Source organism: Hydra vulgaris, chromosome 07 (genome assembly GCF_038396675.1).
Source record: "Hydra vulgaris chromosome 07, alternate assembly HydraT2T_AEP".
Classification (NCBI taxonomy): Eukaryota; Metazoa; Cnidaria; class Hydrozoa; order Anthoathecata; family Hydridae; genus Hydra; species Hydra vulgaris.
The window spans coordinates 20,258,556-20,282,500 of record NC_088926.1 but is presented as its reverse complement, the minus strand read 5'-3'; the positions used below and the strand labels follow the sequence as shown (position 1 = coordinate 20,282,500).

Below are 23,945 nucleotides of genomic sequence, written 5' to 3'. Positions count from 1 at the left end.
AAAGTTGTTTGCTTGTTAAATTAATTTTGAATAAAACTTTATGTCAAATCACTATCAAACACAAAAAATCAAAGTTTTTTTTTTTTAAAGCAATTAAGTCTGCTGTGATTTTTGCAGCTGTTTCATTAGCGCATTTTCGAAAAGAAAAAAAAAAAAGAGTTTTTACAGGATTGATATTCCCATTTTATCACTTAATGGTTTAACAGTTAAAGATGGAAACTTTGATCGCAAAATTATATTTTTGTTGAAGCAGGAAAAAAGTTGTAAACTTGATCAATGATATTAAAAAATATAGCAATTTTAGGTGAACATCTGACAGAATCAACAACTACTAGATTTAATGTACAACTGTAGCATGGAGTATAAAATGCTTGAATGTCTTTTTTTAAGGATAAAAGCCTGTATACCATTTCTTACGTCTTTCATATTTGCACTATTTTCATAACTCGGACCTTATGTGTTTTCCACTGACAAATTATTTTTTTCCAGAGAGTTAATAATTCAAGCCCAGTTGAACCTTCAATTAAGGGAAATCCAAAAAAAACCTTTATTTATGTGAATTTGGCCCTCATCCTCTACATCTACTATTTAACACCTACTCTATAAATCTATCAATTTAATTTTGATCCAATAATTCTTTTCTTTATTTGAATTAGTTCATTTTTGAGCCATAAGTAAAAACAATACTTTTAAACACCAATAATATCAATTATTGGTTAGCATAAAAATGCACATGCATGATTTGTTTATAATTAATTATTAAGAACAAATCATGGATTATTATTTTAAACATTTTTAAAATTGTACACTAATACACACTAAATAAATTTAAGAAAATTAAAAAAAAGTTCATTTGAAGTATTTATAGTTTTAATTATAAATTAATATATATTTATTTATTTATAAAATAAGTATATCAATTTTTATTTATTTTAATAAATTTATATATTCTCAGGAAAAAAATAAGTATTCAATGAAAATTTAAGGCCTTTAAAGCCTTGGCATCTGGGTGAATGTCACCTATTTACACGCCTTCTACCAGGTCACCTATTTGTGACCTATATATGTCACCTACTTACACCTATTCACCTATTAACTAATATATGTCACCTATTTACACGCCTTCTACCAGGCCTGCACAAATGTCTTATACTGAAAAAAGATAATTATGAATTCGAAGAAAATCAATATTTAAATTTCCCAAATTATTGACCAAAAAACTTGGTCAATAATTTGGGAAATCTAAATATTGAAATTTAGATTTTCTAAATTTTCTTGTGACTCCATGAAATGATTCACCAGAAAATTTCTGGTGAATCATTTCATGGAGTTATTAATGATTCATCAATGTAACAACTATTCGCAATATTATTAGGAAAAGTTTTTTTTTAACATTTATATTAGAATTTTTATTTTAGTTTTATTTGAACATTTTTTAAATAAATAAAAGTTTTATTTTAACATTCATATCAGAATTCGACAATCAAATAACTTCTCACAAAAATTTACAAATCAATTATTATTTATCATTTCAATAAATCACTTTTAAATGAATAAATAATTGGCCTTCCCCAAAATTTGTATTGGTTTGCATAATAACTCATTTTCTTCTAGACCTTTGATAAAAATATGCACCCTCTAAACTTACATCTAAAGAAGTTCTATTTGTTGATGACACAACTATATACTCCAGTTCTTAATAATTATTACTTTAATTGCTTAGGTCATGCAGTAGATTTTGGATTTGATCTCACTTCTGTAGGCTTGAATGTGATCTCTCTTTTTGGGGTTTGAAGTGGTGGACAAATTTTAACACAAATAAACTCAATTGTTTAATGCTACTTAATTGTAACTAGTATAAAAAATGATATGCATATAAATAATAAAATAGAAATTCAACAAAAAAAAATCTGTCAATTTTAATATTCTTATGTATAAAACACTTACCTTATATTTAAACCCAAGAAATTAATCCAGTCGAATTTATAATCACCACCAATTAACATGCCACAGTATGTCACTAACACATTCTAATAAATAGTATTTTTTAAATTATCAAGTCGTGTCAAATGAAGTGACAAACAAGTAAACAAAAAGTCAAATAGTCATAAAATCAATATATATATGTGTATATATATATATATATATATATATATATATATATATATATATATATATATATATATATACACATATATATATATATATATATATATATATATATATATATATATATATATATATATATGTATATACATACATATATATATATATATATATATATATATATATATATATATATATATATATATATATATGTATGTATGTATTATATATGTATATATATAAACAATGCTTTTAAATAAAAAAGATTAAAAATTCTTTACTGATGATTGTCTATATAAGACAGATCAAAATATCAAAAATTAAAAACCCATAATTTCCTTTAAGAATTCAAAATGCCAAAACATTTTCTTTACAAAATTTGTACTATTTTCCTATTCTTACTTCAATTCTATCTATTTTTAAAGAGTTTAAAAAGCATTTTTGAATTTAAAAATACAAATAAAACTTTTTATGACCATAAACCTATGATATATGATATAATATATAAATATGACCTATAACCTAAAAAATGCACCATAGAAAAATACCAATATATATGTATAAATATACACATACCTGTATATGTACACATATGTTACTCTCAAGTGCTTAATTCAATGGGGTTAGAGATTTTAGTCCCGATCTAATAAATGGAAGGGTCTTAAAAGAGAGGATGGGAATTTTTTACGGAACACAAATGAAAAATTTCATTCTAGTGTGGCTTGTGGTCAAATGTGCATTTTTTAACAGCTGATGCAATATAATTCAATAGAATTTAATATGCTTACATAAGTTTTATACTATGTTGAGAAATAAACAAAAACCTAATTTTTGACAAATTGAAACTTACAAGATTTTTCAAGGTCGAAGATTTTTCAAGCCTTATTACACTGAAAGTTTTTATTATTGTCAGTGATGTTATTTTTTGTTGACAACAAGTAAAACTAATAAAAGGATGGGGTAGGGGTCTTAATAGGCATGGAGTGGGTAGAAAAAATATTCGGAAATTAATAAACATCCCCTTCCATGTATAAAGCACCTAGGAGTATATTAGCTAGATTTGCTAAATCTAACTTGAAATTTAAACAAATATTATAAATAAACAATTTAAATTCATAAATAAAATAACAATTTAAATTCAGGACAATAAATAAACTAACCGGAAAATAAGTTTCATTATTAACTGGTTAAAAAAATGTTAAATAGAAGCAGAACTTTGAAAAACAACTTGCCAGTAGAACTTGTCCTCCAAAAAACCTGAATTCTATATATATATTATATAAAATATTTGCTATTTTTATTTATTTGTCATAAACTATAGACATTGGTTGAGTTTAAAACCTAGTATAAAGGACCATGTTATTATCTGTAGTTATGAACAATAAACAAATTTTATTTTCATCTAATAAAGTAAATAAAAGGGAATTAAAAGTTACTTTAGATTTTCTTAAATATGAAAAAACCTCAAACAACTGTCACTAAAAAATTTGACATCGCTCTAACTGCCAATATTGGTTCTGTTATTTATCAACCATAAATAACAGAACAGGAATTTAAAAACTCTCATCACAATTAATAGTGATATGAAGAAGGTATAAAATGTTATTCACCTTCCTAAAGCAGAGAGGGGCACTACAGTGGAGGAGGCTACTTTATTGTGGCTACAACCCTCTTTCAACTCTTTATCTCCAAAACATGAACCTTTATGAACAAGATCACTGTGTGGAGAAACAAGTTAAGCATGGTACTTCTAGAGACACTATGGGTATCGAATTCTTCTTGCTTATGAAGCGAGGCCTATACCACTACATCACTACAACCATTTTGTAAGACTAAAAAGTAATTAAACAATGCTAACATATGTCTAGACATGCACTTCAACAATAAAAGACATACAAATAACAAAATAATGATGGAGTGTTGCTTTGATTCCAGTATAAAAAACCTCGATCATCAATTAAGATATCATCTTTGTTTTGAAAACAAAAAAGTCAGTAATGACTGCTTCTAAATAGTTGCAGTTATTTGTGATCACTTGTAAATTTAATTTGAAATATCTGTTATTGAGTTAATTTGTTGGGTGTTTATTTTTATTACACAAAACTACTTGGAAACCTGTTCTTACCAATCTATAATACAATAAGTTGTTTTTCTTTTATTTGCCCTTAACACACATTTATTTTTAAAAAAGATTGATAGGTAAAATTAGTCACTATCTTCACTTATTTCATGGTTTTTACGGTTTCAGCCATTTAATAATTTTAATGAAAAAACATAGATAAAGAACACCTATCAACAAAGATAACCACTACAACCATCAACTACATGCCATAATAACCAGCAAGTTAATGCCCTGTAATGTTAAACCTAAGGCGATTGAGAAAAATAGGTATATTTATACACAACATATACATTTCTATTAGCTTATCAAGAATAACAAAACACAGTTGTAACCGCATATAAAATAAAAGCAACAGTGTACTATAAACCTATTAGTGCAATAAATTAGGGCACTTCTACAGCTTGGATAACACCATCAGGCCACTTGATTACTTTTACAATAGAATAACAGCTTTGATTACAGTGGCTAGATTTACTGATGGTATAAATTGATCTACAAATCATGTTCAACTACATCTACAATTTTTTTTTTTACTTTTGTCATCACAAACATTATCGACTGTTGCATTATGACTTTTTTTAAATTAGTTTAAAAATATATTTGAAAATTGTATGTAATTTATAAAAAAAAAAATTCTGTTGACACAAATTATAAATCATCAGGGAACGTGAATAACTAGGACATTAACACAGTACATAACTCATAACTTAATATATAACTTTTTATTGTTTTTGGAAACAACATTTTTATGATCCAAGGCATCACCCAAGTGCAGTAGGAAAGAAAAGGAAGTATTATATTGATTTGGCTTCAACACTGTTATCAAATAGATTGGCAATTGTTGTTATATGTCATTAAAAACATAGGAAAAAGTTATCTCAGTTAATTAGGTTTTGTGAAACCTTCTAACTTCTAAAACAATTAGGAAATGGTACCAGCTAATAACTAATAATAATGGTACCAGCTAATACCAGCCTAAGAACTAATTTTGAGGATAAATGAGATATTTGAACGCATTTTTAAAAAATATTGCAAAAGTTTAGACTATATAATGGCATAACTATATGTAGGTGCCATGATTGTTTAAAACTTTTTAACAACAACTATTTTGGCACACATTTAAAGCTCATTTTGCAAATAAATTATGCATAAATTAATCAATCCAAATTTTGATTACTTTTATAACAAACTCAGGTATTTTTATTTCACTAATAAAACATTAATAATAAACCAGATAATAAACCAAAATAATACAGCGGATTGTAAAGCAAAAAAGAAAAGCATTTTTTCACTTTGGTAGTTGCTATCTTTACAATTACAATTAACAAAAAAAAATCATATTAATTTACACTATTTCAGTGTCTCTAATCAGCAGTTATCTTGCTTTCAAAAATTAAAGAAAGTTTAATTTTCTATTTTTAACTCAACTATATAAAGTAAATAAACTCTTTTTGACTTTTCTTATGTTTTTTTATTAAACATATTTACTCAAGAAATAATGTTTATGGCCAATCATCTTAATCAAACAGTTTTTATATTGATTTGATTACAAACAACAATTTTCAAAAATGCTTTTCTTATTTCTTGATCTGGCTGAAATTGTCCTATTCTAACTGAAAGTTTCTTATATAGAGTGAAAATAAATTATTTGTTGCAATTTCTTTAAAATGTTTAAAAATAGTGCATTAAACATATAGTGGAATCAAAATCACTTTTTATAGTCAATTTGTATTCCAGAAGCATTGAAGCTTTTTGAAACTAAATAACATAATAACATTCAACAAAGTAACATTCATAACAAACATAGTAACATTTAAAATTTTTAATCAAACGTGGTACTGGTGTAGTGGTAGAGCACTCGCTTCATAAACAAGAGGTTCCAAGTTTGATCCCCACCACATCCCTGGTAGTATCACACTCAACTTGTTTCTCTGCACAGGGCCTTGTTCATCGAGGTTCGTGTTTCAGAGTTATAGAGTTGAGAGAGAATTATAACCACAATTAAGTAGCCTCCTCATCTGTAGTGACCTTCTTGGCTTTGGGGAGGTGAATTAAAAAATAATAATAAAAAATATTAGTATATTTGGTTGTAATTGTTATGTGGTTGAAAATTGTGGCTGTAAATAAAAAATTTTACCTTTAAACAGCCAACTATAGTTGTGGTTAGAGCAGAATTATAATTTGTGCACAAAACAGAAGAGTAATTTAAAACAAAACTAAATAAAAATTGTATAATTAAAAAATGTGGACATACAGTATTGTAGTATCTATGTGTATTATAAAAAAAAGAAAACTATTTTACTTTATTTTTCTTTTTTTTTTAAATACATACATACATACATATATGTATACACACACACACATATATATATATACATACATATACATATATGTATGTATATATGTATGTATGTATATATTTATGTATGTATGTATGCATGTATGTATGCATGTATGTATGTATGTGTATATTATAAAAAGGTAGTGGAATGGTTTATACTTTATAAAAAGGTGACAGGATGGCATCACACCGCATCCCGCCTCACTTCGAGCACTGTGTATATATATATATATATATATATATATATATATATATATATATATATATATATATATATATATATATATATATGTCTATATATTAAAATTATAAGCAAATTGTCAATTACCCAAAAATACATGCAACTAAAAACATTCCAACAAAAGTCATGTCTTCCCATCTGGTATAAGTATATGCCTGAATCAGAAATTCAAATAAAAAAAAAATTAATTTAGTTTAACCATTAAATATAAAAAGTATTAAAAAATATATAAAAAGAAATAAAGTTTTGGATTTGAGATTTTTTTAATTTGTTGTTTTCTACAATACTTTCTTGTACAGTAAATGAAACAAAAAATAACTAATAAAAATTCACTTTTTAGTACTTATTAACATTTATATTCTTTCCACCAACAAAAAAACACAACAGCCAAGAACTTAAATATTAAACAAATAATCAGAGCAATAGCGTCCCCCTTGTTACTTTCATTACATAAGACACAACAGCATCATAAAGACTACATGAACTATTTCATCTTTATATTATTTTTATATTATTAATGTATATCCCTAAATAAATATATTTATTATATATAAACATATTTAATCAAAATCAAATGAAACAAAATAATTAGTTTGTATTACCAATTTCATGTCACCTGTAGATATGCTCCAACATAATGCTGGTGCAAGCATGAACAGACTGTTATAAAAAATTAAACCATATTGTCCCAAATCTTTTGATTCAAGCTTTTTTTTTATGTAAACTCCTGAAACAAACATAAAAGCAACAAACTTTAGGCAAAAAGTAGACATTTTGTTTTTCCATTTATATATTTTTCCATTTACAGCTTGCTGTAATTATTATCACATCTATCACATAAACTAGACTGTAAAAATTATTATTAAAACATAGTAGGTAAGAACATAGTAGATAACAAAAAATCACCATTTGCAGCAGTCATAAGATTATTGATCATGATCATAATATATCCATTCAAATCAAATGCGAAATCTCGACTGAGAAAAAAAGTGAAAAGCTACAAAAAAATTTCTTTTAAATATTTTAATATTTAAAAACATTTTAAACATTTAAAAAATATTTTATGTTTTTAACTTTGGCTTGTCTGCCAGCATAAACAAAAAACAAACCTAGCTGCAACAACAGCACCAATTAGCATACAATAAACAGACAATTGAACTTTAACACTGGCTTTTTGTCTACAAATAAATAGATGCAATTAAATTGACTGTATAACTTAAATTAAAAATCAATAAAATATCAAATACTAACTTTAAAACAAAATATTCTCCCACCATAGTAAACAAAATCGAAAATCTTCTCAAAACTGTAAACATTGGTAAACTAAAAACCATAAATTTTTGTATTCCTTTTTAAATATATACAATGTCAGTCTCATATTCTATTGTTCTTCTATTGTTAAATTAAATTTTTACAAAAATTTTTTTATCTATACATAGCATAATATTTATAAATATTCTAAATAGATTTTTATTTTCATTATTTTTTTGAAGGATTTTTCAAATTATGAAAAAAATTTGATGGATATTTATGGTTGGCTTTAGTATTCTAAAACTAATGATGCACCTTCGTTTGTTTGTTTTGAAGCAATGTATAGAATAGCAATGTATATAGAAAATGACAAAATATAATAAGTTTTAGTAAAAACACAGTTAAATACCATATGATTGATTGAAACCCTTTTACGTTATATTTTATTCTTTAAATACATTAAAATAACAATAATATAATTGCCACCTTAAAAAAAACCTTACTTTAAAGATTGTGTACTTCCAAGACCAGAAACCAAATTTAAAAAATATAATAGTGGTAGTGGGAACACCTTAAATAAAATTTTTACAAAACCTTTTTAAAAAATATTGCAACTGACAGCAAAAAATATTGCAACTGATAACAAAAAATACTGCAACTGATAGCAAAAAATAGTTGATAACTAACAACAACAACAAAAAATTATTAAAAAAAAATTAAATGGACATTACCTTTTTAAATACATCTTTATTGAACCCTGGAAATGTTATAAGACCTAGTTGATTTGAAATACCCAACACTAACAATGAAGCCACCATCTAAATTTAACACCAAAGAACCCTTTTATATAATTTCAGGATAATCAACACCTAATAACAAACTGCCAACAATCAAGTTTATCAAATATTACCATAATTAGATATCAGTAAATTTAAAGCTAATCGTGTACAGATTTTTACACCAACGAATCATTAGTGTCTTAAGAATTATTTTTCAGAAAATCTAAGCCTGATCAGCTTGGCGTCATAATTATCTGGTAATTTATATATATATATATATATATATATATATATATATATATATATATATATATATATATATATATATATATATATATATATATATATATATATATATATATGTATATATATGTATATACATATATATATATATATATTTATATATATATATATATATATTTATATATAAATGTATATATATATATATATTTATATATAAATGAACTTTTTTTTTTGAGTTCAAAATTATTTTTAAGTTGTAAAGTGTAGTTTTATATTGTTTTCTAACATCCTTGAGCATAAAAATGGGCCAGAAAGTGTGTGTAAGTTGGACATCCTTTATAAAATATTACATGTGATATTTCATGCCATGTGCAAAGATATAAAAAGAAATGCTCTAACAAAAAAAACTATACCTGGCCTATTGCAAGAAATTGAAAAGAAGGAAATCTAAAAATATATAGATTTTAAATATATTATTTTACAGCTAGAATATATTTTTTTTACTGGCCTGATGCCAACCTTTTAGAGTTTGAGATTGGCAATTTTTGACCTCATTTTTCCTAATTCCAAGGGTTGTATATAGATATATATATATATATATATATATATATATATATATATATATATATATATATATATATATCAGGGATGCGGAGTCCCAAAAGGACTCCAGCTTTATATCTCTACCTTTTCCAAGTCTGTAATGTCCAGAAGCTCTAAACATGTTTGTTGACTTATTATCTGCTATAATAAAAAAATTCATCAGATTTAATGACTTGAAACTTATTAACTTAAACCCGGAGTCCTGGTGTCCCGGAGTCCTTGCCGCCATTATACCTAAGGACTCCGGGCTCAAAAAACGATTTTTCCTCTAACCTAAAAGTCTTTTTCCTATAGGTAGTCCATAAACTTATTTATATTTTTAGAGTTCCTGGATACCAAAAACTATGATAAAGTAATCTTTTTGTGACTTTCAAATCCGGAGTCCTTTTTGGGACTCCGCATCCCTGATATATATATATATATATATATATATATATATATATATATATATATATATATATATATATATATATATATATATATTTATATTTATATATATATATATATTGACTGCTCCTAGCATTTTTCTACTGTGTATATGTGAGAAAATGAGATCTGTTAAGTTTTAGAGCTCTAACTTTATTTTTGTGACTACACAAGCCACCTTAAGTTTCAAAAATCATGATTTTTTGGTAAAAAAAGCCTATTTTTACTGTGCTTGTGTAGTCACAGTTTAAAAGATACAGGTTGATCTTATGTTGAACCATGAACTATTAACCCTCATTAGTTAGAAAAAAATTGGGAGCAGTTTGAATAAAACCGTTAGTTAGGTTTGAAGTGAGTTCAAAGATACACAGTTGACACAATTTACCCATTTTTATGAGGTTTGACGCGGTTGACAAAATCAAACAAAATACTGATCTAATTATTATGAAATGGGTCTAAATTGATTTCCAAACCCTTTTCACACCTAATTAGATCAACAAAAATCCAAAATCGGTTGAAAAATGTTTAAGTTATGTATATTTTTCCAAAATATTCATTCCTGAAGTGACAAGATTTGAAACATGTAAAAATGCCTATAATATTGCGTGTTATATAAATTAGGGAAAGGGGAGGGGTGGGGGAATACTACAATCTAAAATTTGGTGAGCAAATACTGACCTGGGGTTTTATGGAGAAGGGGGGGGGATTATTTGAAACAATGCATTACCCCCGCAAGGGGTGGGGCCTGGAGGTTAGTTGCAATGGTAACCCTTCAGTTAAGCGGCGTAAAATAAAATTATTATTTTGCTTTCTTGCATTGTCTCAAAAACGACTGAAACGTTTTAAAGGCAAAATAATAATTTTATTTTACGCCGCTTAACTGAAGGATTACCAAAAGGTCACTGCTATATATGAAAAAGCTGGAATTCTAACATCCAGAGTGGATAAACTACAGAAGAAAATGAGTGAATTGCTAGCCAAGCACAAAAAATTGATTTCTCTTTAAAAAAGGCAAAACACTGAAGAGGTAGAAAAGTGAATAATTTTCAAAGACATAATAAATATCCGACAAAGTTTTCAGATAATAACTTTATTCTCCTTAATAACTATTAATATTATAATAACTTTATTGTCCTTAAATATAAATCAAAACAAACTACATATTCAATATCGTTGATTTGTGGAAAAAGTTTTCTAATATATTTCGATATATCATCGAGGACAACTTTTATACTACGATTGGAAAGGAAAGATTCAATAGTCTTAAATTTGCTGACAGATACACCATAAGAAGAAAGCTTATGGAGAAGACCAGAATGCCAATCTTTATCAAAAGCTTTTCAAATGTCAAGAGCGATGGCCTTAACCTCTCCACCTTTATCTACTGAACGATAAAACCCTGATATATATATATATATATATCAGGGATGCGGAGTCCCAAAAAGGACTCCGGATTTGAAAGTCACAAATATTTAAATAAGTCCTCGTAGATAAAATGACAAATAATTAAAAACAAAATAAACAAAAAACAACAAATTATACAAAAATTTATGGTTTGTGAAATGTAAACTTTAAGTAAAAAAAAAAAAAAAAGGTTGTAAGTATTGTAAGTGTTAAAGGTTGATAAAAATGAATTTTCTAGTTAACAATATTGACAAACTAAAACATTTTCTTATAGAATGTGATTTTTTATTTGTTCAGTATGATTTGCTTAACAGAAACTTGGTGTTCTGACGAATCATCCAGAATAAATTCAAACTATTTACATGAAACATCAATTACTATATATTATAATTACTATATATTGAAACATATATATATAGTTAAATAATTATAATTGGATTTAAAAGATGACTCGAAACATGCTTACTTACTGTAATATTTTTAGATTTTCCTAATTTTTATGTCTTTTATTACAACATTGTTTTCAAATGTTTTTTAAAATGATTTATTGTGATCATAAATCTGAATTTTTTGCCTGTTCTTTTTGATGTTATGCCCAGTGATGTGATACAAATATTAGAGAAAGATAAGAAAAGATCTTAGGTAGACAAGGCAGAAAATATCATTTTCATAAATTATCAAATAAGTTGCAGGTGAATGTACATTGGGAAGAAAGATAATAGGTACATTTATTCTGCTCAAAGATCTCAACAGGTAAGAGTAAGAATGTCTGGAGCAGATCATGACCAGAGTTATCAGTCTGAGCTGCAGGTTTCATCTTCAAGTAAAACAGAAATATCTTCATAGGAAACAGACACCTCTAATTCTACAGACTTGAGTAAAGATGAGATAGATCCATAACCATCTACATCTGCTGGCATAGTAGGAGATACTGTCCTTATTTCGAAGGTTAAACATGTAAGCATCAGAGCTCAATCCGATATTTTAAGCAGGTGGCTAATACAAGTGGACTTTCCAGTAAAGGTATGTCAAAATCCAATATACACAGAATTGGTAGAAAGATCATACAGGAAACAGCGGAGGAAGCCAGGGAAGCTTTAAAAGCAAAAGCTGGATCAAACATGATTCTTCATTATAATGGAAAGCTAGTCAAAGAGTATGCTGATGGAAAGAAACTCAAAAGAGAGCGTTAGCATTGAGTGTAACTTGTGATGGAGAACATTTTTTGCTTGGAGTACCTCCTGTCATTGATTCTACTAGAGCTTGTCAAAGTGAGAAGATTATTGAGATTTTAGAAGAAAACTCACTCAAAGAAGACATTAAAGGTCTAGTATTTGACACCACTGCGTCAAATACAGGTAAAGAAAAAGGAGTAAATTCCTGGTTAAAAATCTTGGAAGACCTGTTATGCATTTTGCTTGCAGACATTATGTCTATGAGTGTCATATTAAGAATGTTGCAAAGCTCTTCAGGACAACCTCAGGTCCAGATAATCAACTCTTCAAGAAACTGTTGGATGAGCTTTCGCTTATTCAGATTAATCAAAATAAACTTTGCAAATTCAAATATGGAGTAAATCAACAACTTGACAATGCTGTTAGAGTATCCCTAGAAATCATCACAAAGTTGTTGGATGAAGACAAAATACAGCACAGGCTATATATTACATGAAGCTGCAAATTCTGAGCCAAATGACAGATATTGTTTCCACAGCTTCTACAAGAAGAGAAGTTGAGGCTATCTCTGAGTTTGTAGCATTGTAATTTGCAAAGTGGTTCTTAGACTCATCTCCAAGACATGACATAAAAGCAATCTGGGAGATGAAGTCATACATGAAGAGCAGACCAAATGTTGCAGCCAAATGTTTCAATAGCATTGGAAACCAAACATGGTTTCTTCATCCAACTTTGATCCCATTTAGTTTACTAGATCCTGGAGTGTCAGATGAGGAAAAGACTGAAATAGCTGAAAGAATCCTGATGATAAATGATTCAAAGGAAAAGGATCCTCTGTCATTTATGTATAAAAAGGTTAATGTATCAGGTTTCATTGACAAAGAAGGAGAGAGGCCCAGGTTGTCTGAGTTTGTTGATTCAGAATCCATTTTGATATTTAACATCTTAAAAATGGATAGCCAGCAGCTTGAATGGATGAAGATTCCACCTAGTATGTGGAACAAATTATCTGGCTACACAAAGTTCAAGGATTTTATCTCCAACATTCCTGTAACTAATGATGCTGCAAAGAGGAATGTTAAGCTTATACAAGACTTTGTTGATGGAAGCCATGATGAAGAGCTGAGACAAGATCTTCTCCTAGCAGTGGACCAGAAAAGAAAGGCTGGAAGACCCGAAGAGAGTCTTCCAGCCTTTCTTTTCTAGTCCTGATCTTTAAATCAAGACCTCTGGTCCTCTGAAAAAACTGGCACTACATTGGTGAATGCTGACTCTTTATTAAGACAGTAGCCGGATGCATTTAACATCTGCCCAAGATGAGTATTTTTATTGAGACACCGTCTCTAGCCTTTACTCAACCAAGAGCCCTAAGGCAGGGGGTGTTTTAAGTCGGAGTTGGCATCTCCTAAAAAGGCGTATCCTACAAGGCAGCAGGACATGAAGCAGATTGTACTGGATTTTACCAGGATGTTTATGGAAAGCAGTTTTTAATAATGATAAGCCTATCTTGTATTCATGAATAATAATAATAACACAAATAATAATAATAATATTGGATAGAGAATACCGGGATTTAATGATTATGGATTTTTTAATGCAAACACAGCTGACATGAAACAACTAGCTTCAAGTAAGAAAAAATAAACTCAAGAAAAAATAAATAATAAACTTGAATTTGCTGATGTTCCAAGAAGTAGAAATTCTGACACATCTAATGATAGAAACACAGCAAAAAGGGCATTTAGAAGCCATGAAACCTTTGATAGAAAAGATCTATCATTTCTATTAAATTACATGGAAGTATTTGATAAAGGTTTTGTTTAAAGATTCTACATTGTCTTTTGCGTGTTATCCTGTAAACACCCAATAGACCAAGATAAAAGAATATATCAAAAATATATTTAAGACATATATAAACTATTTTAAATGGTATCCTATGCTTGCTTCAATTGGCCTCTTATAGAAAGAGAGAAATGCAGAAACAAAGTCATAAAATCTTTCAAAAATACTTTACAAAAAGGTTTTCTCAAAAACTTACAAACAGAGATGTAATAAAAAGATAGTTCTGCTCATCAGACCTTTTCATCAATCAGACTCAGACCTTTTCATTATTTCTGTGAGACAAAATTTTAAATCAAAGAAAGAACTTGTCTTTCCAAAAGTATGTTTAGACTTTCTTTTGTAACTTTTATTCTATAAAACTTTTGTATTATTATAAATTAAATTCTTCGTATCTAAACAATGCTTTATTAATGATGTAGTTCATAAATAGATTTACTTCAATATGAGAAACTTGTATAAAAGCTACATGCTTAAAGAGATAAATAAAGTATGTTTATTTTTTATGCAACCTGTGTTTAATTGTTATTTTTAAAGACTTAAACACTTTAAAATACGAAACAATCCTTCTTAAAAACCTAAAATTAGCAAAAAATTTTTAAATATAAAAATAATTCAAAAAACTTATTGTTGTTTTAAATTTTAGCATAAAAACCAATATTACACACTTTTTTATCTTGTAATATGAATATCTTGTAATAATATGTATATCTTGTAATATGTAATATGTATCTTGTAATACTGGCTGTGCTACCATGTGCACCCAAATTTGTATCTAGGTACTTATGAAATGTGTGCTGATGTGTTAATCTTTCAGAAAGTGAAACATGAAATTTAAACATATACATAAACAATGAATCCCATAAATTGTTAAACTACTTTAAAAAATTAGAATGCAACATTCGATAAAATGTTAAATTTTGTACTTTGTGTTCTTGGTGTGGTGACAATGTCCTAAATGTACTAGAAGTCCTCAAGATTATTATTAGATTAAAGGTTCCAAACATGAGTCTTTTTTAAAAAGTAAAGAAAAAATGAATATAAATATATAATAATATATAATATATAATAATATAATAATAGGTATATTAAATATAAATTTTAATATGCTATGTATTCTTGATGTTATGCACACAAATGACGTTTATCCAATAAATGTTTATCAAATAAAGAGTCAAAAATGTATTATATATCCTGGTGACTATTTATAAACAATAGTAAATTTGGTAAAAAATATGGCACATGTCTGACTTATACAAATTTATGTCACTTGTCACACTAATTCCGCTTTCATTGTGTTTCTTTCAACGTATGATTTAAATTTCAAGTAAAGATTTAAAAAATATGCAAAAATTATAAAAATATTATAATTTTTATTATCTTTATTACTATTATTATTATTCTTTAAAAATAAAAATTTATAAAAATATTTAAAAATCATCTTAGATAAACAACTGCACAAACATTAAACTAAAAACGATCGATGCCGCAACAGGGCAACACAACTTGCAATAAGTAGTACTGATACCTTTGACAAGAACTACAACAAAAAACAGCCAAAATGATCAAAGTTGCACTAAAATTGTCCCTAACGAAATCAGGCAGCAAAGTGATATTAAAGTAAGCTGTTTAAAGAAGCAAATCAAGCTTCTAAGCAGAATGGCAAACATTACAATGGACCAAATACAGCAACAACATCAAAAACAACAACAACAACAACAACTAAAAACATTTGAGAATATATGCTTCTACTCTAGTTGAAAAGGCAAGGTAAAATCTAAAAATCAAAATAAAATTTTAAATTAACCAATTAAATAAATAAAGACAAGAAAAGAGAATCAAATTTAGTAATTTGATTCTCTCTCTTTTCTTTTCAAATTTAGTAATTTGATTCTCTCTCTTTTCTTGACTTTTGGGACTTTTTTCAGAACTTCAAGAGTCAACAACAAAGAAGGATGAGGAACTAGTCAAAGAGTTTTTCGAAACCATTAATGTTGACCCAAATGATATTGTACATGTACGATGATATTGAAAGAAAGATAACCAAATAATAAAAAACCAACTCATCAACAAAAACCAACAGATGTTATTAAGATCTCAATTCAGATGATGCTCAGCAAAATGCATTAGGGATCGTCCATAAAGTACATACACTCGGAGAGGAAGAGGGTGTGTGCAGATGGCGTATATGAGATGGGAGGGCAGTGGGTTGATTATATATTAAAGGAGACTCTAAATTAAAAAAATATCATAAAATGTTAGATAAATAGGTTAAAAGCGTAGGTACTTTTAGGGAGGTGGAGGGTATTTAAAAAAGCGTATTACAAAATGCGTGCGTGTGTGTGTGTGTGGGGGGGATGTCAACAAAAAAAAAGCGCACATACTTTATGGACGACCCGGCTCTCTTAACAGCACCATAAGAGACGAGCTAACTGCTAGAATTGAAGATAAACCAATAAAAAAATAAAAAAACAGATTTACTATTTTATGCTGAATCCTGGTTCAATAAATAATCACCAAACTAGCAGACTATCAAACTTACCAAATAGATAGAGATAGATGAGGAGGTGGCGTGGTAATATACATAAAAGATGACTCAACAACTTAACTCAGCAAGTATTGAACAAGTATGGCATATCATAAATCTAAGATATGAATCTATCATTGTAGGATGTATTTACAGACCACACAACAGTAATGATATTTTTCTAGAAGAGATAACTTACTCAATAAAAGTAGCCCAAAACAATATAATATCTTTAGGCTGTTCAGTAATGTTAGTCTATGGAGATTTTAATTTTAGCCAGACAACCTATGATCAACTTGACATTGATGGCAGAAGTGCTACCACAGCCCATGTAAAGGAGGAACAACAAACTGACTAAAAATTTCAGAAATGTCTAACTGAAAGTCATCACACTCAAGTGGTGACCTTTTCAACATATCGTAACTCCAGAAACGAAGTTCCAAAGAGTACACTTGACCTTACTATCACGGATGACCCAGACAGAGTTGAGGAACTAGAAAAGAGTGACTTGTTAGGCCACGCACCCAGTGCTGGCTCCACGCAGGGTCTTAATGGACTTGAGTCTCAGGGCTCTAAGCCCTGCATTAAGACTTGAGTCCATCAAAAAAGATGTAAAACAAAAGAAAATGGAAGAAGATGTAACGAAATGTCACAAGATAAGCAAATTTTTTGGTAAATTTTTTATGATATTATGCTGTTCCTGTTCCTTTAACCTATATACCTATAAATGGCTATAATGTTGCTTTTTTAGAAACATCCTCAAAAGCAACTTATCAGTGATAACAACTATCAGTGATAACAGGAATATCAACATCTCTTACTGAAGCTGACTCATTACTTACTACTTTGTTTTCAACATCAGCTACCCAAGATACATCATTAGCGCCATCATTCTCTCAGGCTGAGGCTGTCTGTGATGATTTTATTATGTGTTGATATAGTATTTGAATATGAATTTAACAAAAGTAATCGTATCGATACTCATGATACTGATTTAACTGATACTGTTTTCTTTGATGTTGGCGCTTCGAATAATGATCAGGAAACCAAGAAACGTGTCCAAAGATATATAATTGACAATGGCACAGAAAACTTCCAGCATAAAAATTGTGATTTCTCAAATCTGCACAAACTGTTGGAAAGCAGATTAGATGTTTTCAACCATCAACATTTTGTCTTATTAAACAAAATAAATAAAAGGTTCTACGAAAATGGATGTGCTATTCCCCAAGGAAAGAATCAGTATAATGCATCCTTTGTGTGGTATTCAGCTTAGGACAGCAATCAAACAATTTTTTGTCTGGCTATATAGATTGGAAACATGCAGAGTGTGATTTCTACCGTCACAAAAATTTTAAACAACATAGTGAGACTGTGGAAGAAATTTTTAGTGATGTGCCATCGGCAAAGGCCGATTAAGGCTAATTATAGAGTTTAATGTATGTATATAAAGGTAATACCTTAATATTAGGTATGCAACTTGCATATATAAGGTGTGCCTATGCACATGTTTAGTTTGGCCTAATAGTCAATACTGATGCATCGGCCTATGCCGATTAATCAACCGATACCATCGGCCAATTAATCGGCCAATGGTTTAGCCGATTAATTGGTTGCTGGTTACCAATAGCATAGGCTAGTAGGTCGAATCACTTCTGATGAATAGGAACTTGTTAAATATGTAATTTAAATCTATAATATTATTATAATACCCTTAAAAAAATTATTAGCCACAATCGGCATTAACCTATGGCACATCACTAGAAATTTTAGAAACACAGAAAAAAATTGTACTTTTATTTTTATCTTCACTGAATGATGAAATAATCTATTGGAAAAAGGTACTCTTGAGGATAGTTGATGTGATTTTTAACATCTAGAGGGCTTCCTTTTAAGGGGTTTAAGGGGTTTAGTGAGGTTTGGTTCCAGTAAAAATGTTAATTATCTTGGATGTTTAGAACTGGTTTCTCAGTTAATGAATTCCTTGCAAATCATATCAAACAATATGGTAACAAAGGTAAAAACTCAGTTTCATACCTTGGAAAATATATTTGTGAAGAATTTATTAAAATTAAAAGGAAATCAGTGTTGAGCATAATTATTTCCAAGTTAAAGAAAGCAAAGTATTTTTCTATATCATCAGATTTAACTCCTGATATTGATCGCATTGATCAATTAACTATTACAGTGAGATTTGTTGAAAGCAGCAAAGTTTGGGAAAATTTTTTGACATTCATTCCTATCCTGCAACATCATGGCACATACCTAGCATACCTTGACTTGAATGCTGCTGTATCACTTCTAAAATCCCTCAATGAATTTGTGGCAAATCTCAGAGAAGAATACAATAGTTTTATAGAAAGTGGTAAAAAACTATCAGGGTGTGAAACATTCATCATAAAAAAAAATAAAAGAAGTAAAAAATAGGATGATGAAAGTTAATGTATTTCTTGTATGTGTTGATGAATTAAAAGCACAACTAGCAAATAAGCAAAATGCTTATACTGAATTGGATTATTTATTCGACTTCTTAAATAAATTGAAAAAACTGACAGTTCAGGAATTTTCGAAAGCTACTAATAACTTTGCTATTACCAAGTATTTGTTGCATGTTGTATACAAAGATCACATTAATATGGATTTGGCTGACGAATTATTACATTTTAAACAATTTTTTTTTTTATGTGTCAGACTTAGTGAAAGATGTGTCAATTGATTTACAGATGTTTGAATTCATTGAAAAGTTAAATTTACAATCAGTTTTTCCCAATTCGGAAACTGTCCTCCATATATATTTATCGATGATAGTTTCAAATTGTTCAGGTGAAAGAAGCTTTTCTGTGCTGAAAAGAATAAAAAGTTATCAAAGAAGTTCAATGCATTTTTTTTTGATTGCAAAATTTAGAAATCCTTGCTATTGAAAATGACGTATTTGATGGATTGGATACAGCAAGCATCATGAATGAATTTGCACATTTAAAAATAAGAAAAAAACAAATAATTTGTTAATTATTCAAACTTGTGTTTTTATTCTTGTACCTGCCATTTGCCAATTTCAGAACTTCTTAATTATTCAAACTTGTGTTTTTTTTCTTAACAATTTATTTTTGATTTGGAATTGTTTTTTTTGTAGTTAATTTAGTACTAGGGTTCTCAGATTTTTTCTTATTCAAAGGGGCCCAAAATTTACTAAGTCCCAGGTTCCATAATTCCATAAGCCAGCACTGCATACACCTGCAGATCAATCTCATTGTTTTATAATTGGATCATTCACAATGAACTATATAAATGAAAATAACTCAAAAAATAAAAGATAACGGGTAATGCGGAAGTTATCGGACAAATCCTAATTTCATTATTTGAGCATAATAATTAGTTTTTGTGGTTTTATGCGTAGGCATAAACGTTCTATAAAATATAAACTTTATTATTTGAAACACAATTATTTAAAATGAGGTTAAATGCAGCTGAACGAGAATCTTTTCGAAAGCGACTAAAAATGTTTTTTGTAAATAAACCTTTAAAAAAAAAAATCGTAAATCATTTTGAAAAGGAAAGATTTGCTCAAAGTACAATATATGATAACCTAAAAAGACTTGAAACTGTTCAATTATTTTCTGATAGAAAGCACTCAGGTCGTCCGACATCCTGGACTAGAGAAAAGAAAGCCGAATTAACTTGTCAACAATCGAAAAGAGGGCCAGTCAGAGAAATATAGTTATTAAATTCGGTGTAAATCAATCGACAATTGGTCGTCAGTTTAAAAAAATTAATATTAAATATAGAAAATGTGAAAAGAATCCAAAATACACTATAGAACAACAAATAAAGGCAAAGAAAAGAAGCAGGAAACTAGTTAACCAACTCTATAACACAAAATTGCTTATAGTGATCGATGATGAAAAATAGTTTTGTTTTGCAGGGGACAACATGCCTGGAAATTCTGGATACTACACAAACAACAAAAAGACATGCCCAGAAAGTGTTCGTTTTATAGGAAAAGAGAAATTTCCAAAAAAATTATTAATGTGGATAGCCATATCTGACCGTGGTGTGTCCGAGCCATTGTTTCGCACTTCCAAGGCTGTAGCGATCAATTCATCAATCTATATTAATGAATGTTTAGAAAAACGACTTCTTCCACTTATTCACAAGTATCATGGAGACTTTAACTATTTATTTTTGCCAGATTTAGCAAGTTCTCATTATTCTAAAGATTCTCTAAATTGGATGGACCAATATGTCTATTACGTTGATAAAAAACCCAATCCCCCAAATGTGCCTCAAGCACGACCAATTGAAAATTTTTGGGGACATTTGGCACAAAAGGTTTATGAGGGAGATTGGCAAGCTTCAACAGAGCAAGTTTTGATTGATCGCATTAAACTAAAACTACAAGAAATTGATTTAAACTTTTTACAGTCGCATATAAAAGGCGTCAGAGCAAAATTGAGATCAATTGCAGAAGGTGGTGTTTTTTCATATAAAAAATAATATATTTTTATTAAACAATAAATGCTTTATTTTAAAAAAATATAATAATAGTTTGTTATTTTATTTATAAATAAGTTATTGACGTTTTATTTTGTCCGATAACTTCCGCATCACCCGTTACATCTGGAGTTGAGCAGACTATAAAAATATTTTAACATGAATACTAGCATACGACTGAAACAACATATTTGAAAACTTTTCTGTGAATGATAACTACTTAATCTTAATCGAGAAGTACAACAAGGTAGTTGATTAGCACATTCTGTCAACTACAAAACCAATTATTGAAAAGAAAAAACTGTGGAACACGCTAGAGGCAGTTAAAAATAAAAGAATGCTCTAGAGCAAGTATCTTAAAGCAGGCAATAATTTTCACAAAGCAACTAAAACAAGTAAAAACGTGACTAAGGCAGTCCAAAAAGCAACCAAATATAATCAAAAAATTTTTTTTCACTTCAACATATTCACTTCCAACAAGACTGCAAGCAATTACTATTAGAGTTTGAAGTTACTAAAAGAGAAAAGCTGAAGCTTATAGAGCAAGATAACAAATGACAGATGACTTAAAAAATTGCAAATTATATGAATCAGGATAGCAAGATGAAGGAAGCGAATTCCAAAGAACTGATGTTCGAGAAAAAAAATTAGATGAATAAGCGTTTTTGGAGCACTTAGGAACAGTCATAGTAAAAGGATGAGACTTAATTGATTAACAAGTAGCACAAGAATGAATTTTAGTAGATGGCACAAGAGATGCTAGCTCTTTTGAGCATAGCCCATTATAGCATTTATAGAAAAGAGAAAGAGAAGCAACATTACAATGATGTGATAATGGTTGGAGGTTGGCTGCAAGAGCAAGTCTAACTATTTTTACAATGTGTTTTTGCACCTTGTCTAAAAAAGAATATCATTGTCTTACCTTGTACCTTGTCTAAAAAAGAATATCAAAAAAGAGTATCATTGGAAGATCCGCCCCAGATATGGGAACAGTATTCCATACAAGGACGAATTTGAGACTTATATAGATAAAGAATAGAATTCAGAGTAAGAAAGTGGCAATAAAAAGATGCAACCTTAGTAGAGGCTAATTTTGCAATCAATTTGATATATGGTTTCCAAGAAAGATCAGAGGTCAGAGCTAATCCTAGAAGATGAAGGGTAGATGACTCATCAAGTACATTATCCTTTGTAAATATAAGACTATTGCAATAATGATTAACTGAAAAAAATTTAGTTTTATCTGAATTAAAGTTCACCAGTTACTGAGAGCCCTATGCTGTAGCAGAAGTGAGGTTCTTTTCATGCTTGGTGTTAAAAAACTGTTTTCTCTATGCCACTCACACTAATATTCCAAATGTCTTTTGCTGAAAGTCAAATACCTAAATTATATAGAAAGTTAAATGTCACACCAATTTTTCAAAAAAGCAAACAAAAAAAACTAACTATTGGTAGGTATCTCTCACATCTGTCTCCTGCAAAATGTTGGAGAGTTTCGTTCACAATATCCTAATGAAGTATTGAATCAAAAATAACCTAATCACCAAAGATCAGAACAATTTTCTTCTAAAGCAAGGTTGTGCCACTAATTTATTAGAAGCAAGAGACATATTAACAAACACAATTTCCTTAGGTTATGCCATAGACCTTATCTATTCTAATAAACTTTTTTTTTTTTGATTCAGCATTTAAAAATTTTAAATTGAAAAAAAAAACAACTGTGATTGTTAAAACTGTTATAACAATAATTAGAAAACTTCTATTTTAAATTATAAAAACATATTTGAAATTAAAAACTTAAAAAATTACATTTTCCTCATCAACTGCAATTGAAATTTAAAGCACGTATTGTGAATTTGGTATATTTATGCGTAGAAAATATTAAAAATAAATTTAGATTTAAAGTTTTAAAATTTTTAGAGAAAAAATTTAAAGAAACATTTAAATTAAAAATATTTAAATTAAAAACAAACAAAATAGTGAATAGGTTAAAACATATATAATTAAAACACTTGTTTTAAAAAAAATTAAGCTTATATACTTTCTGCAATTAAAATGAAAAAAAACTAAATCATGTAAATACCACTCACCTATATGATGTTAAAACAATTTTATTTAAAACAACAATTAGAATTGAACAAACAGCATAAAATATAGCAGAGGTAATCTTCAAGGCTAGTGCAGTCATATTTGTTTATGTATAATAATACTAAAAAAAAAATTTTTTGACTCAAAAAATAATTTATTCCTAGAATAGAAATTTTAACCCAAATATTTTTTTACCTAATTTTTATAATATTAAAACTATGTGTACAACTCTTAAATCACCAACACAAAAACCTATCTTCAAATTTTATCAATTTGCTTGTAAAAAGTGCAAACACTTGTTATCTTCTT

General features: G+C 28.3%; 1 protein-coding gene across 2 annotated transcripts in view; it reads right to left on the bottom strand.

Annotated features, from left to right (window-relative positions):
* Nucleotides 1-23,945, bottom strand: part of LOC100206739 (nucleotide sugar transporter SLC35D2) — a 36,171-nt gene that overhangs the window by 3,737 nt on the left and 8,489 nt on the right. For both annotated transcript variants that reach the window (XM_065801321.1, XM_065801322.1), the window contains exons 2-12: nt 23,639-23,757; nt 9,497-9,530; nt 8,793-8,879; nt 8,565-8,632; nt 8,062-8,133; nt 7,920-7,988; nt 7,717-7,787; nt 7,413-7,537; nt 6,898-6,965; nt 6,366-6,444; nt 1,948-2,030 (exon numbers count right to left, since the gene is read on the bottom strand). In XM_065801321.1, coding sequence (XP_065657393.1) covers nt 1,948-2,030; nt 6,366-6,444; nt 6,898-6,965; nt 7,413-7,537; nt 7,717-7,787; nt 7,920-7,988; nt 8,062-8,133; nt 8,565-8,632; nt 8,793-8,879; nt 9,497-9,530; nt 23,639-23,736 — 854 coding nt within the window. In that variant the 5' untranslated portion in view covers nt 23,737-23,757. The remainder of the gene's footprint in view (nt 1-1,947; nt 2,031-6,365; nt 6,445-6,897; nt 6,966-7,412; nt 7,538-7,716; nt 7,788-7,919; nt 7,989-8,061; nt 8,134-8,564; nt 8,633-8,792; nt 8,880-9,496; nt 9,531-23,638; nt 23,758-23,945) is intronic.